This window comes from Paralichthys olivaceus, chromosome 19 (genome assembly GCF_024713975.1).
Source record: "Paralichthys olivaceus isolate ysfri-2021 chromosome 19, ASM2471397v2, whole genome shotgun sequence".
Classification (NCBI taxonomy): domain Eukaryota; kingdom Metazoa; phylum Chordata; class Actinopteri; order Pleuronectiformes; family Paralichthyidae; genus Paralichthys; species Paralichthys olivaceus.
In genome coordinates, this window is record NC_091111.1 from 12361664 (window position 1) to 12376135 (window position 14472).

At 38.5% G+C, this 14472-nt stretch overlaps 1 protein-coding gene across 2 annotated transcripts in view; it reads left to right on the forward strand.

Moving 5' to 3' along the window:
- fig4a (FIG4 phosphoinositide 5-phosphatase a) overlaps nucleotides 1–14472 on the forward strand; it is a 34537-nt gene that overhangs the window by 1576 nt on the left and 18489 nt on the right. For both annotated transcript variants that reach the window (XM_069514570.1, XM_069514569.1), the window contains exons 3-13: nucleotides 1023–1121; nucleotides 2157–2280; nucleotides 3243–3399; nucleotides 4124–4174; nucleotides 4326–4483; nucleotides 4876–5004; nucleotides 6351–6451; nucleotides 7472–7634; nucleotides 9882–9979; nucleotides 12296–12429; nucleotides 13487–13603. In XM_069514570.1, coding sequence (XP_069370671.1) covers nucleotides 1023–1121; nucleotides 2157–2280; nucleotides 3243–3399; nucleotides 4124–4174; nucleotides 4326–4483; nucleotides 4876–5004; nucleotides 6351–6451; nucleotides 7472–7634; nucleotides 9882–9979; nucleotides 12296–12429; nucleotides 13487–13603 — 1331 coding nt within the window. The remainder of the gene's footprint in view (nucleotides 1–1022; nucleotides 1122–2156; nucleotides 2281–3242; nucleotides 3400–4123; nucleotides 4175–4325; nucleotides 4484–4875; nucleotides 5005–6350; nucleotides 6452–7471; nucleotides 7635–9881; nucleotides 9980–12295; nucleotides 12430–13486; nucleotides 13604–14472) is intronic.

Sequence of the window (14472 nt, forward strand, 5' to 3'; positions counted from 1 at the left end):
GCAGCAAAAGTGTGTATGATAATTTGCTGCTCCAAGTACAATGTGCATTATTTATGCTTGGATTTACCATGACCACTCAGTTATACATATTTACATCACAACTCAGAATAATTCTCACTAGACAAAATTACTTAAATATTTGTTCTCCTTTGATATATTTCACACTTGAATGACAAGATTCTATGAATCTAATTGTTTTGCCAATGTATTTAAGTTTTTACTTATAACTAATATTACGCCTGTGTTAGTGTTATGATTCGTGGCTGTCAAGTAACAAACATTAAGAACAAGAAACAAACAAAGACAATTTGTCACAGCTGAGTTATCACAAATTCCTTTTGAGCATCTGTCTGCCCATTTCACTGAACAGTGGATAAACTCTCTCTCTAGCTATTGTGGACAAAGAGAACTCCACTGGAAGTATGGAACAGGACAAAATGGCTTTAACGGTTGTGCGGACTGTTCTGATACATGATGTTCCAATATAACACTCTTTAGCCATCTTGAAAAATAATGACTTGAAAGGAAAAGACGAAGAAGAAAGACACAAATCTTAACATGGAACATATTACAATATAACATTGCGATCATTTGTGTGCTGTGCTCACATATACTCCAAACTGTAGCTACTCTAATTCCACTTCCACTCCAATTCATATATATGCTGCTTATATGCTCTGGCCTGAATTCCTTTTATGTATAATCTCACAGGTTTTTGATACATTCAGTTTAAATTGGGCGGCTTAATATGAAGAGAAACTTTTGCACATTATTAGAAAAAAGGCTCATATAAAGTGACATTTTTCACAGGGGAACTTTTGGAATTTTTCTCTCAACACATTATTCTACAGTATTTGTCAAAGTTTGAGAATCAGACTGAGGTGTATTTCATCCATGAGAAAGTATTAAGTAAAATATTATCACACTACTGCTGTGTAGTATTCATTGCAAATGCCCTTGTGATAACTTGCAGCAAATGCATTATAGCCTATACTCATTCATGACTTTTTTTTTCTTCCCAGAGGTATTTTTTGGTGGGGAGCAATCAGGCACAGACCAAACACAGAGTCCTGAAGATCGACCGCACAGAACCCAAGGATCTGGTCATAATAGACGATAAGGTGAGCACAGAGTCTCCACCAGAGCTGGTACAGTGCAAATATATATATGCTTATGTAATACAGTACAGTACGCCAGGGGGGAAATTGTACAATCACTCAGCTTGTCCCAAGTGTATTGTGGATGACAGCTTAGCTGATGAGTGCTGACTGTGATTCTTTTTGTTCACCGCTGCTCATTTCCAGGATCTATGAGCTGGAAGTTGATTTGTTTGTTTGTGTTGCTGGTGATTATGATTATGATGTGTTTATGTGTTATTAAAAAGCATCCATGAGTAAATATTCATCACCCCACGCTCCAATTCCTGCAGATATTGCACTGACCTCTGGAAACCATGTTAATCTGATTGGCGTCGTGTAGTCATTTATAAGCTGACACAAGCATAAAGAAATAACATGCCATAGAATCTCTTTATATTTCTGAGATGAATAAACATGATACAAGGAGTTAAAGAAGGTATATAAATGAATTGTGGGGATCTTTTATGTTTATGTATTTTACAGTGGGAAGCATGTAATTCCACAAATAAATGGGAAATGCAATATGTTGTTACATATTGCGGAGGATGAAATCTATAATATGAATTTAGAAATTTCCCATTCTGGTAACCAGTTTGCATTTGCACTGTGTTTTTGTCTTTTTGTATTTAATCTTTCAAATGCAATGATAAAAACCACTGTTGCAGTTTATTCATTACAACATTGCTGAGCTAATGTGAATAGCAGCTAATCAATTTTTGGCTTAATTGCCTTATTGAGGATTAATTCAACCCCTTGTAGAAAACTTGGAGCCATTGATTGAACAATGCCTTTTAGACATTTGCTTATGATTGCACAGTGTACAAGTCTCACTGGCTTTGAGTAAAAGTATTAGTTGAAAACTAGCCGTGACAGGAAAAACATCATAACCAGTGCTCTACTGTTGCTCTGAAAGGTAAAATTACCAATGTGGAAACTGTGCACATACAGTTGATTCACTGTCAGCTGTATGCATGTACAGTAAAAAAATACTTTATCTGTTTGTGTATTTGTTCGCAGCATGTGTACAACCAGCAAGAGGTTCGGGAACTGCTGGGCCGCCTGGACCTTGGAAACCGCACCAAAATTGGCCAAAAGGGTTCCTCGGGTTTGTCCAGGGCTGTTTCAGCTTTTGGGATTGTGGGTGAGTACAGTCCCTCTACAAAAAATGCCAACACGTAACTCATCTACAAATCATTAGTTTTAAAGTTATGGTTATTAATCTGGTTTTACATACAAGATGGAAAAACATAAAATAAAAGGAACATCTGATGGTATTATGCGCATCACTGGTATGTAACACTTATATATATCTATGTATAGATATAGAGTGTCACACAGTCTGCATAAATTTGACAGCGATAACTTTACTAGATTTGATAAAGCACATGTCATCATTGCAATAATGACACTGACCTAGATCCCTCAGTAATAAGAGAAGCTTTGACCAATATGCAGTTATTCTCAAAACATAGGATGTTTCAATATTATTATTTATTCTCAAAAATAATTAAAATGAGCCAGAATCAAATGAAAGCCAACATTAACCTCAAATATGTTGCTGCCTAAGAGACAGACAGACCTGTTTTTTTCGAGTTAAAGTGATTAAAATACAGACTTGATAGGCTTTTGCAAAGTGGTTTCTACAGGTTTACTTCTTTGATTGTAAACAGTCCAGTTATATAAGCACTTCTTCTCAAAATTACATATGTGACACAGTTTAGTCTTCCACCAATGACTCTTATTGGAAATATAATGAATGTGCCTACATAGCCCACTGGCCTTGAGGAGGCAAACATTACTAATTATATTTAGACCAAATAAAAAAAACACACATTCACATCCATCTATTATCTTTTGAATGTCAGGGATAACAAAATAGCCCATCCACCTGAAAGCAAATTATTCACCAAGTTGCACAGTCTGGTTCAGATTGTTCTGATGTTATACTAAATGGATTGGAGTGAATAGGTTATATAATGAAATATGGGTCATATTCATGGTCAACAACCAATCACTTGTTTATATTACCTAAGCTGTACCTGAAAAAATATTTTTTTATGTCACTGCCAAGGTGGAAAATACTTTTTTAAAATTTATTTATAGGGTTTGTTCGTTTCCTGGAGGGTTACTACATTGTGTTGATCACCAAGCGAAGAAAGATGGCCGACATTGGTGGCCACTCCATCTACAAAATTGAGGACACCAGCATGATCTACATCCCCAATGACTCGGTCAGGGTCACACACCCCGATGAAGCGAGGTACGGTTTTTGTTCTCTGCCCTAGATTTGTAATTGTGCCATAAACTAAACACACACACACACACACACACACACACACACACACACACACACACACACACACACACACACACACAGACACACACACACACACACACACACACACATATTGATGCCTTTAAGGACAAGGGGATTTGATTCTGAAACTGTGACTCTTTTTCCGCTGAACGTTGCTTCTGCTGTCTCAAAATTAACAAGATAAAGTGTTTTGGGCCTGTACAGAACAGGGAAAATAAAATTAAATACCAATTTAAAAGGTATATCGTTTATTATCACACACAGAACGCATCAAAGAATGGACAAATTACAGTGAAGTAAGAGCATTGATAAGGCGTTGTTATGTCTACAGCATTACAGATGATCTAAAATACTGCACCTCGTATTTACATTCAAAATGACACTGAAATTTACAGTATTATGAATGGGTGTAGTCTGTGATTATAAAAGCTTGAACTATATTGAGTTATTCCTTGTACATGTGATAATGAGATAATGATGTTGTCTATTTCGTTATTTGATCATGTGAATTGTAAGTGCCTTAATGACATTGACTCCTATTCTTTGGTTGTGCAAGTAGCATCATGTGTCTGCATTTTGCTGACAATGAAATCATCCCCATATTTTTGTACCACGTAGCTCATGACTTAAAGATGTAAGTTTGACTGACACCGTTTTGCTTTTATAGATATGTGAGGATCTTTCAGAATGTGGACCTCTCCAGTAACTTCTACTTCAGGTAAGACAAATTCTTCATCCAGATTCTCTGTGAAGAAAAATCTTACTTCGAAAAAGGGTAACTTAATTTGAAGTTTGAGCCAAATGAAGTTCATGAAGCAACTTTACAGACTCTACTTGTTTGAAATGACTTTGCTGTTGTACCCTTGCAGCTACAGTTATGACCTGAGCCACTCGCTGCAGTACAACCTGACTTTGCTGCAGAGGCCTTTTGAACAGTGGCTGTCGGAAGCCACAGAGGAAGAGGTTCACACACAGAGTAAGCAGGACAGCTTCGACATCTTTGAAGATGAAGGTTTGCCTACACAAGGTGAGCAGAGGTTCCTCAACAGACCATTTTAATACAGTGACTGTAGAAGAGCTTGGTTGAAAGTTAACAGGCTGGGAAATTGCTTTTGAAAACACATTTTTAAATTAAAAATATAGCTAGGCAAACTTAGAAAGTAAATTAATGAATGTTTGATTTAACCTTCTTGAGGTTACTGAAATATTTTGAAAGAATAACTCATGTGTTCTGTCTTTTAGGACATGTATTTTAATTAATATAACCTTAACCTAAGATTTAAGCAATTTCCTAATGTTTCTAAATATCTTAGCTCTTGTTTCACGACCTTTGTTACCTGAGCTACTCTTATCTGAATGTGATCTTAGGTTATTAAAAATAATCCAGAGGATGTTTTTGTTTTCCTCTTTCGGTCACAGTTGTTTACGGCCTCCAGAACGAGCCGTACTACAAATACGTGTGGAACGGGAAGCTGCTGGAACGAGTCAAGGACATAGTGCATCATGACTGGCTCATGTATATAATCCATGGCTTCTGTGGCCAGTCCAGTATCCTTTCAGCAGCACTGTCGAGTCCATTTCATTTGTTTATTACAGTACTGTTTTCATGTGTATGTGTGCTTTTTTAATTTTCATCATCTTGTAGCTTTGGGCTTCAAAACAAACAAAAAAACTATGAAGGCTACTACTTCAATGATATATATTCTGGTGGATGGAAAGCATCTGTCTGTAGTAATGTTCACACAACTCTAACAACGTGTCCTTTAACCACACACCCCCTTCATCCCTCAGCATCACCTGTTGAACTGCATCCCAGCACGTGTATGTGATTAACCACGAAACTGCAGAATCAACTTGTGTTTATTTTTAGGGCTTTAGGCAAACAAATGTGATGCCAATTAAGCAATGGTTATCAAGTATATGAACACGGGCACTTGAATAATCTCTCCATCTGTCATCCGCAGGGGGAAAAGCAGAACCAAACACTGTGCATATCTAATCAGATGAGATTTTGAGATGGCTTCTGTTTTTGGAGGGAAGACAAGATCTTGTTTTGTAACACACACACATTCATTTCAGTGCCACATTAGCTTTCGCTCAGGGATTTGTATTAGTCTCTGCATTAATAATTTCTTTTTTTAAAGCTTTTGTAGTATTGATGCATGAGTTACTGCAGCAGAGGAGCTTTGGGCAACAATAGAGCTGAATAAACCTTCTGATTTATTATGGTAAAAGTCTGCCGTTTTCATTTTTATCATTTATTAATGAATTAAGGTTTTATTATTTTAATGCAGTTTTTAGTGCATATTAACTGCCTGTGTGTTGTGCAGTAAAACGCAGCAGGTACTACAGACAAGGTAAACTGCACTTTAAAGTCAGTGCTCCTGAAAGCTGTTTGGCCTTCAGTGCTGTTTCTCTCTGACCGAATGAGAAGGCCAGTAGATGCTACAATAAACAACATGTCGAAATGTGAAAATGCTGAAATATAAAGCCGAGGAGGAAACATTGAGGCAGACAGAAAATTAATTTTTGAAAAGATGCAACAAGGCAGTATGGGTGAAGAAATGTGGCACATATTAAACATTAAAGAATGCTTGTAGAAATCGTTACTTACTCTTGTAAGACACAGTATTTTTGTTATTTCCGAGATGTTTGTGAATTAGAACAAAATGTATATGTTGTCATCTAATGCTGAACGCACCCTTTTTCAGGTTGTGAGTTAAATTCACAACCTGAAAAAAATTCATGGCAAAAAATATGAAACAAAACTACTTTAACTACAAGCCAATTAACACCTGCTGGCTTGTAATATCTCTTGTGTGTGTTCACCAGCAGGTCATTGTGTAATGCTGTCAGTGTTGCGTTATTATTCCTCCTTTATTCACCAACTACAGAGCTTCTGATCTACGGTCGGCCGGTTCACATCACCCTCATTGCAAGGCGATCCAGCAAGTTTGCCGGGACCCGCTTCCTCAAAAGAGGAGCCAACTGTGAGGTACAGCTGTTGCCATGGCAACAGGGAAGAGTAGATAGGGGAGGCTGGGCCGAGGGCCACTGGGATGATTGAGATGAGTCAGGTTGATCACAGGGGGTAATTTGACCTGCTGCCTCTTCCTTGAGCATATGCATGTGTGTCTGATCGTGAGCGGCGGTGGGAGGGACGAATGTTATAAAAAACACTGATTGTATCTGTGTATCTGACTGCGACACTGAGAGTAGGCTGTACTCAGTTTAAATAAAGTATTTTAATTTAAATCTGTAATTTGTAACACTTGCACAGTTCCATTTGAGTTATGACACTAAATGTAGTTCAGCCCTTATTATTATCAATCCAAAAGAAAGTCTGCTATGACAGTGGCCAGGGAGCCAAAAAGCATAGATTTGTTCATGCTGAAGTGTGACATTCATTCTTGACCTTGGAAATGTCAACTGTGAAACCAGTCTCACTAAAAGGTTAATTTAGCCGATTCTTTCCTCTGATCTTCAACAGCACAGAAGCTTGGACAAGTTTTTATTATGCCTTCTTGCCGACGATAGCTAGTGGCCGGATGTGTATTTTTTGGGTTGTCTGTCGATCCACATATCCCATTCTTGTGAACGCAATATCTCAAAAACACCTGAAGATAATTTCTACAAATGTTGTATATATGTTTATTTAGACTCAACAATGAATTCAATTGATTTTGTTGGCCAAAAGTAAAAGGTTAATTTCTCTGTGACCTCAAAGCACTTTTTTTTTCCAACCTTGTAAACACAATATCTAAAGAATGTTTTGAGGGAATTTCATCAAATTTGACACAAATATTCACTTGGACTCCAATTTTTTTTTAGCTCGTTAAGAAATCCTTGTGTTGTTCAGATCAACAATTCAACATGGACCAGAAGTGCTCAAAACAAAGGAAATTTGCATGTGTACATTTCTTTGATATGATCCAAAGCTCCAGACCAAAAACTAAACTGACCTTGTGGTATTAATATTGCTTAAGGTTTCTTTGTGCTCTTCTTTTGTTTCTAGGGGGATGTGGCTAACGAGGTGGAGACAGAGCAGATTGTCCATGACGCCTCGGTTATGTCTTTCACAGCAGGAAGTTACTCTTCATATGTCCAAGTGCGAGGTTCAGTCCCGCTCTACTGGTCTCAGGATATTTCCACCATGATGCCCAAACCCCCCATACGATGTAAGACCACAGTTTACACCTAATATATCTGTCCTGTTCATCAGCAGCCTCTATTTTGTACCAGACTAATATGCATCATGGGTTATATCCGCATGAGATTTCAATGCAGGATTTTTCTCATATCCACAGGAGATAAATTATATGTCCACAAATATCCCTTTGAACAGTATGCAGCACCACAGCAGGTATTTAGCTAGTTCTCTTTATACTGCTCAATATATTCATGCTAGCAGCTACCATGAACAAGAAATAACCCTGTAGGCTCAGAAGACTAATGCAATCAGAACAAATGCATTAACATAAGATAGTGTCTTTCTACCAGGGTTCATTCTACTCCAACTCTGGCACTAAGAAAAAAAAAAGAAAAAGAAATAGGTGAAGCCAGGGCACCACTGATCTTTTGGTTCTCATCTTTGTATCCATTCTCCTGTCTCATTACGAGAGGGATAAAAACACAAAACCATGGCCAGAGGGAGGTGATCAGGTCCTTGAGAATTTGCCCTTTAATTTATCCTTAGATGACATTTAGCTGTTTAAGAAGGACCGAGCGTGTCCCTGAGAACCCTCCGTGTATCAACTTACCTCATCGTCCTGGTCCCACTGTGATGCTGAAAGCCTGTCCTCATCTGACAAATGCTGCCCAACTCAGAACCTGCGAAACTGCAATTCTGCTTTCCTGGCATCATTCATATGAGAAGATTAAAAACACTCTCATGTCATTACTGTGTGTATGAAGCTGTACCCCTGCACATGTGTTGATATTGCACATCATTTTTTTGTACTGAATTCTTAAGCAGTTTTGCTGTGCGGTCTTTTAATTACCTTTAGACAAAGACAGGCTAGCTTTTTGTAGTCTTTGTGTTATGCTAAGCTAACAATCTGTGATTCTCTGAGTAATTCTTAAAATATGGAACTTGTGTATGATGTTTGAAAATATTTTCTGCAGATCTGCTTTTCTTTGGAGCCAAAATCTGAAAAAACACAATGAAGGGGAGTTGTGTCAAACTTACAAACATGTGTACCCACCTTTTTTTCAACTCACAACTCACAACTAAATCAACATCCACAGGTTTACAGGCTTGACAGCAGATTAGCTTCTCAGCTGCAGCACATAAAAAAATTAAAGAGGTTTTTGCCATTCTACCACAACCATGACTATTGTGAAACCTCAACCATGCAGAACTAGGTGCAGCTCAGATCCCACTGATGATCTGCCCATGTTCACTGCAATTGTAATATTTATTTGATTTTGATGTCGGCTGCACAGAATGATATCAGACAAATCTAGGTCAGCGACGTGGCAAAGAGAAAGTTTGAGCTCTGTGTCTGTGCATGTTGAGTACATTGTGCACATCCCAGGATGTATCGCTCATTGGCTGTGTATGTGATAACTGGTGAGAGGAATTGTTACGTAACCAGTCTTTATGACTGACCTCGAGTGGGCAAATGTCTTGGTTGTGATGGAGATGACCTTAATGGGCGACTCTTGTTCATCATCGTCATCATTATCAACACTCTCCTCCCAGGTACGATAAGAATTCAAAGCTTGCCGTCTCTTTGTTTTCACAAAGTCTTGTCTCCCTGGAGGAATGCAGCAAAACTATCATGTTGAAAGAGTAGTGGAGTGAATTTGAAGAGCGTGTGCCAGAGTGTGTGCGTTATTGTCTGCGTGGGACACACTGTGGAGTGAGATGACCTTTTTCTTCTGTTTCTTTTGGCTGCTTCACTGGTCCAATTTGACAGCACTCTGCAGGTGGGGGACTCACGATGAGCAGTAAATGGAGTCATTAAACATGATTCGGGGATAAAGAATGAATAGAAGAATAAAAATGGAAGAAAATGCATAAAACAGTGGGACAATAAGCTGGAGCAAAGGCTGATGTCACAAGTAACATTGTCGCAGCAGTGCAGTGTTCAACTTCACCAGTATCACACTTATTTGTTCATTTTTATTGGATTTATAAAACAAACCCCTGACACCTGTTAACGCTTGTTACCTGATCTCCCCGTGTATCAGTAATGACGCTTGAGTTTTGAAGAAGCTGGATGCAGTTAAAAAAATATATATTTTTGTTAATTTATTTCTTCTTGCGGTGGCAGTGCTGGTTTTACAATGTGTGTGCACAATGTGACACACACACAACAGACCACTACCGGGTATTTTAATATTATTTGTGACTATGAGGAATCTTCACCTTCCTTGAATGTTAATCGACCGCTTATCCGTTAATCGTTCCTCTTTTTCAGTGGACCAAGCTGACCCATATGCACATGTAGCTGCCCTCCATTTTGACCAGATGCTCCAGCGGTTTGGCTCTCCCATTATCATCCTCAACCTGGTCAAGGTAGCATGCACGCACAAACTTTTTTAAGGTCCTCTTCTTGACTGTTGGAAATCATAATAATGACACCAGGAACATCAGGAACAAAACTGACATCCCATCAAAATAAACAAAATAATTGACCGATGGTGAAAAAGAATGAACTGGCATTTTACAGAATATTTCTATACCTTCATCAAGAAAATATTTGCAGTTCGTCCCAATCCTCCATTTGTCACAGTGCAGACTCTGACTTCAAATTGCTGGACAGTGTGAGGAAGTGGAGACGTGTTACACCCAATCGCCTGCATATAATGTTTAAATTACATCAGGAGAACTGAATGTTGCTTCCCACTACAAATTTACTTGCTGTGATTTGGGATCATATGCTTTAAGAATTACAGTTTATGGGAAGGAGACCTTTTTGGATTTGATTTAGTATAATTAGATAAGGGCAATTTCACTTCATAACTATAGGCACTTTTATCAGCCTAAATGATGATAATAATGTGTCATGTTGTAAAATATTTTATCTGCCTCTCAGGGTGAGGATTATGTTATCTCCAGATAGCTGAGATGAGCTGTATCAAACCTGTTGAATCACTCAACAGGTCTGTATCTAATAAGGATATGATTGTGTAATTGCCCAACCACTCGATGTGATGTTCAGGGGTTAGTTGCTGCTCATGGCTGGTGATTAGCAGCAGTTGAAATGCTCCCTTGAATATTGATCTCTCTGTGCATTGCACCGAAAACATAGACAGAGAACACCACCGGTGAAAGGACACACATTATTACACAAACACAGCTTGCCATCACCGCATTTGGGCATTCATCGCTGTGCTGAAGCTGGGGTTGCAAGCTCACGTTGTCGCTCACAAGGGAAGCTGTGAGACAAGGGACCAATCACAAACCTCAGTTTTCCGCACAAGTCACAGCCATGTGATTTGCAGACTGTAGGGGAGGGGAACCCCTGCCTTTGCTACACCCTCTTTCATATCCCAGTGTGATAGGTAAAGAAAGGAAGTGAGAATTCACTTTTAAACCATGGCAGTCCATCCCTATATGGTGGCGACTGGGGTCGGTGTAGCCATATAAACTCTGGGAGGGGTAAATCATTTTTTAGTGTTTGCTCCCCAGTGTGTACGTTAAGAAAGACAGGAAGACAGAGTGATGGAGCACATGGCCAAGCATGTGAATCTCTTTTTCAAGTGGCTAACTTAATTTGAGTCCATTTGCCCTGACTTTAGGAGACAGCATATTAAAAAACAAATTTTAAGCCATTCACTTCAATTGAATTATCGTGAATATCAAAATCTCTCATCTATTAAGATGTCTATAAACAAGCCCCTCCTGTTTGCACAACTTGTGCATGTGTTGTGGGTTAATTCATGATCAATCACCTTAAAGACATTCATACACCTACAGCCAAGATTAATAGCATGATATGTACTGTGTATGTACACGTGTGCTTTTTCAAGTGTATGTACACGTGCAATTTATTCTCGTCTTGTGCGTGTGGGTGTGCTTGCATTGGTAATTTGGTCACTGTGTTTCTTTGCCACAGGAGGGTGTGTGCACGAAGATCTGAGCTGCTAAATGATGCATCCAAGTCAATTATCACCCAGAGCGATTGGTCAAAAGGCGCAATGAGGGGTGGAGAAGGACATTGAGAGATAACTTCATGGACAGTGTGCATTCGCGTTCATTCACAAAAAAATCATTAGTTTAATTTTATTAATGATTATTTTCCCCTTCTGACGTTTGATTAAGAAATATTTGGACCTCGGAAACAAGATATTGTGTGTAGGGTCTGTAGGTAATTGGTGACACTGAGGAGTTAAGACTATAAAGTAGAGACAAAATATTTGAAATTCCATGTTTGCATGGAAAAGAGTTTGACAGTGCAGTTCCAAATAAACTATAATGCATTTAGCACACGTATACATCTATGTGTTCTTGAACTTCATTTTTATTTACTCCATTATCAATTCCAATTACAGCTTTCCCAGCACTCTCATTCTTTACAGCACAAATCAGACGTATCTCACACACCTGCACCACTTACATGTTCCCTACATTTATCTGCAGCATCAATCATCTGTCCATCTATGCTCACAGCCAGTTCATTTCTTCATATGGCTCTATTGTTGTCTGAGGTCACTATGCGGATAGCATGAATTAGGCTTGGTGAATGCATCAAAGAGAGAAACCATCTGTCACATGTCTGGTGATATCTATCTGTGTAGTCATGGGTACTCTGAGCAGCGTGAATTCTATTATAGGAGAAAGAACCAACGTCATACGTGTGACATAGTGTTTATATCTCTTGTGCTACAGAAACGGGAAAAGAGGAAACACGAGAAGATTCTGAGTGAAGAGCTTTATCCAGCTGTGATCAACCTAAACCAATTCCTCCCCCCAGACCACTGCATTGACTACATTGCCTGGGACATGGCCCGCTACACCAAGAGGTTGGAATGACAAATGTGCCAATGGAGTCCGCTAGAATTTGTGTTAAGATTTATTAAAGTAGTATTTTCACAGTCAAAATATCCAAATCACTTATGCTAAAACAGTGGAGCACTTACCTCCTCCAAGGCCCAATAGTTCCCATGTATAACCACATTTAAATCTTCTAGATCCAGAACTTAAATTTGGATCTACGCCTAAAATTTAATGTGCCCTTTTTTTGCCCGTGTCCATCTCTCCATCCAGTTGGTGGAAGTCTGCCCTGTAGTTTTTGCTTAATCCTTCGAATTAACAAACAAACAGATGGTGGTGAAAACATACTCTCAGCGTAGTTAATGATATGTAAAGGAAATCATTTTATTATTTTTGCCCAAATTGGACATAATGCAACTTTTTCACTTAAACAGCCAATTAGATATTTGAGTTTTCTGAAATCGTATTTGTGTTATTCCAATCAAAATACATTAACTTGTGGATGCAAATGCAGAGAGCAAGACTATACGTTAGTGTGAAGAGTAAACAGCAGCACTAGGAAACAATAGATTACGTGTGTATGGAAATAATTTTACCAGCTTTTCTTGTTCTTGTTGATAATTTCTTTGTTTCACGAGATTTGTTCTAGAAGCAATATTAGGTGTAATGAATAGTTTAAGGAAATACACAAAATTTACATTTAGAAAGAAAAGAACAATTCTTTTCTATATTATTTTGCTGCAGGGACATGTTGCAGTCATAATATCCACCTTACAGGAATCAGACGTTTTCTACTTTTTGAAATGAAGTTTAAAATACCGGGGGGAAATGAGAGCAGTCTGCACAGCTGCGCTCTCCACATGAAATAATGGCTTAGTTCCCTGAAATGACACGCATCTGCTTTTTGGGCAAAAGCGCCTTCAGGGCAACTATTCCCAGAATTTGGCCTTGTTTTGCTTATGTTGAGAAATGAAATAAGCATATTACAAAGTATTTTACATCAGCTGTGCAACTCTGGGACAGAAATTGGGTTATTTTATTCAGCAAATAATAATTTTACCACCCTTTTCTCTGTCCGTTTCTCAGTAAGCTGTGCAATGTCCTGGACCGTCTGAGTATGATAGCGGAGAATGTGGTCAAGAGAACAGGTTTCTTCATTAACCAATCCAACTTCTACTGTCATACCCTCAGACCTGACGACAGGTGAGTCATTTCTAATTCAAGGCTGGAGCAGTACCATCTGAAATTGTATGGGGCAGTGTAGAATAGTTCAAACCAGATAAATATCGGACACAAGTAAGAAAATTCAACTATGGCATTTTTTTGAGAAAGAACATTTGAACGATTTTTATTTAGAAAAAGGTAAGAATCCATATGAAGATTCTGTGTGGACACAAACTTTGTTTCTGTCAGAAATTCTCTGCTCTAATCTTGTGGATTTTTTTCTTAACAACCATGGCAAGGTAAAGGACACATGGAAGTATGTGTCTTTTTGTGCGTAAAGGAGCCTTTAGTAGTAAAAGCTTACATTGGGTTTCTGTTAGTTTACAGATTATGCATAATGGTTTTTAATGAAATGTAAGAAAAACAACTATTTTACCAGAAACTATGTGCTCAACCACATCGCCATCATCTCTGCATTTGCATATCGGACATACCTTTTATCTAGCTTGAGTGTATTCCTTCTTGTGCTCACACCTATCCGGATACATTTGCCCACACTGGTTAATTTAGAAACTCTCCACATATGAATTCTTAATGAAAATTATGCCTGATGGCAGTTGGGTCGGGGATATTTTTTTTTCTGCTAATGAGCTGAATAGATTGCCGTCCATGTGCTTCGTGCATTGTCTGCATGTCTTAATCACTTTCACCCAACATTACCATTCTATTACATAATCCAACAACCAAGACAGGTCAGTATTTATTACCCCTTCTTTTGCATTACCCAGCATCGTCTCACTTTCTCTGTAATACGCTCTCGCTTCACACTCATGCACACAGCCCCCTGCTTCCATTTACACACAAAGAAAAGCCTCAAAAGCATTGAGATGCACTAATGACCATGGCAC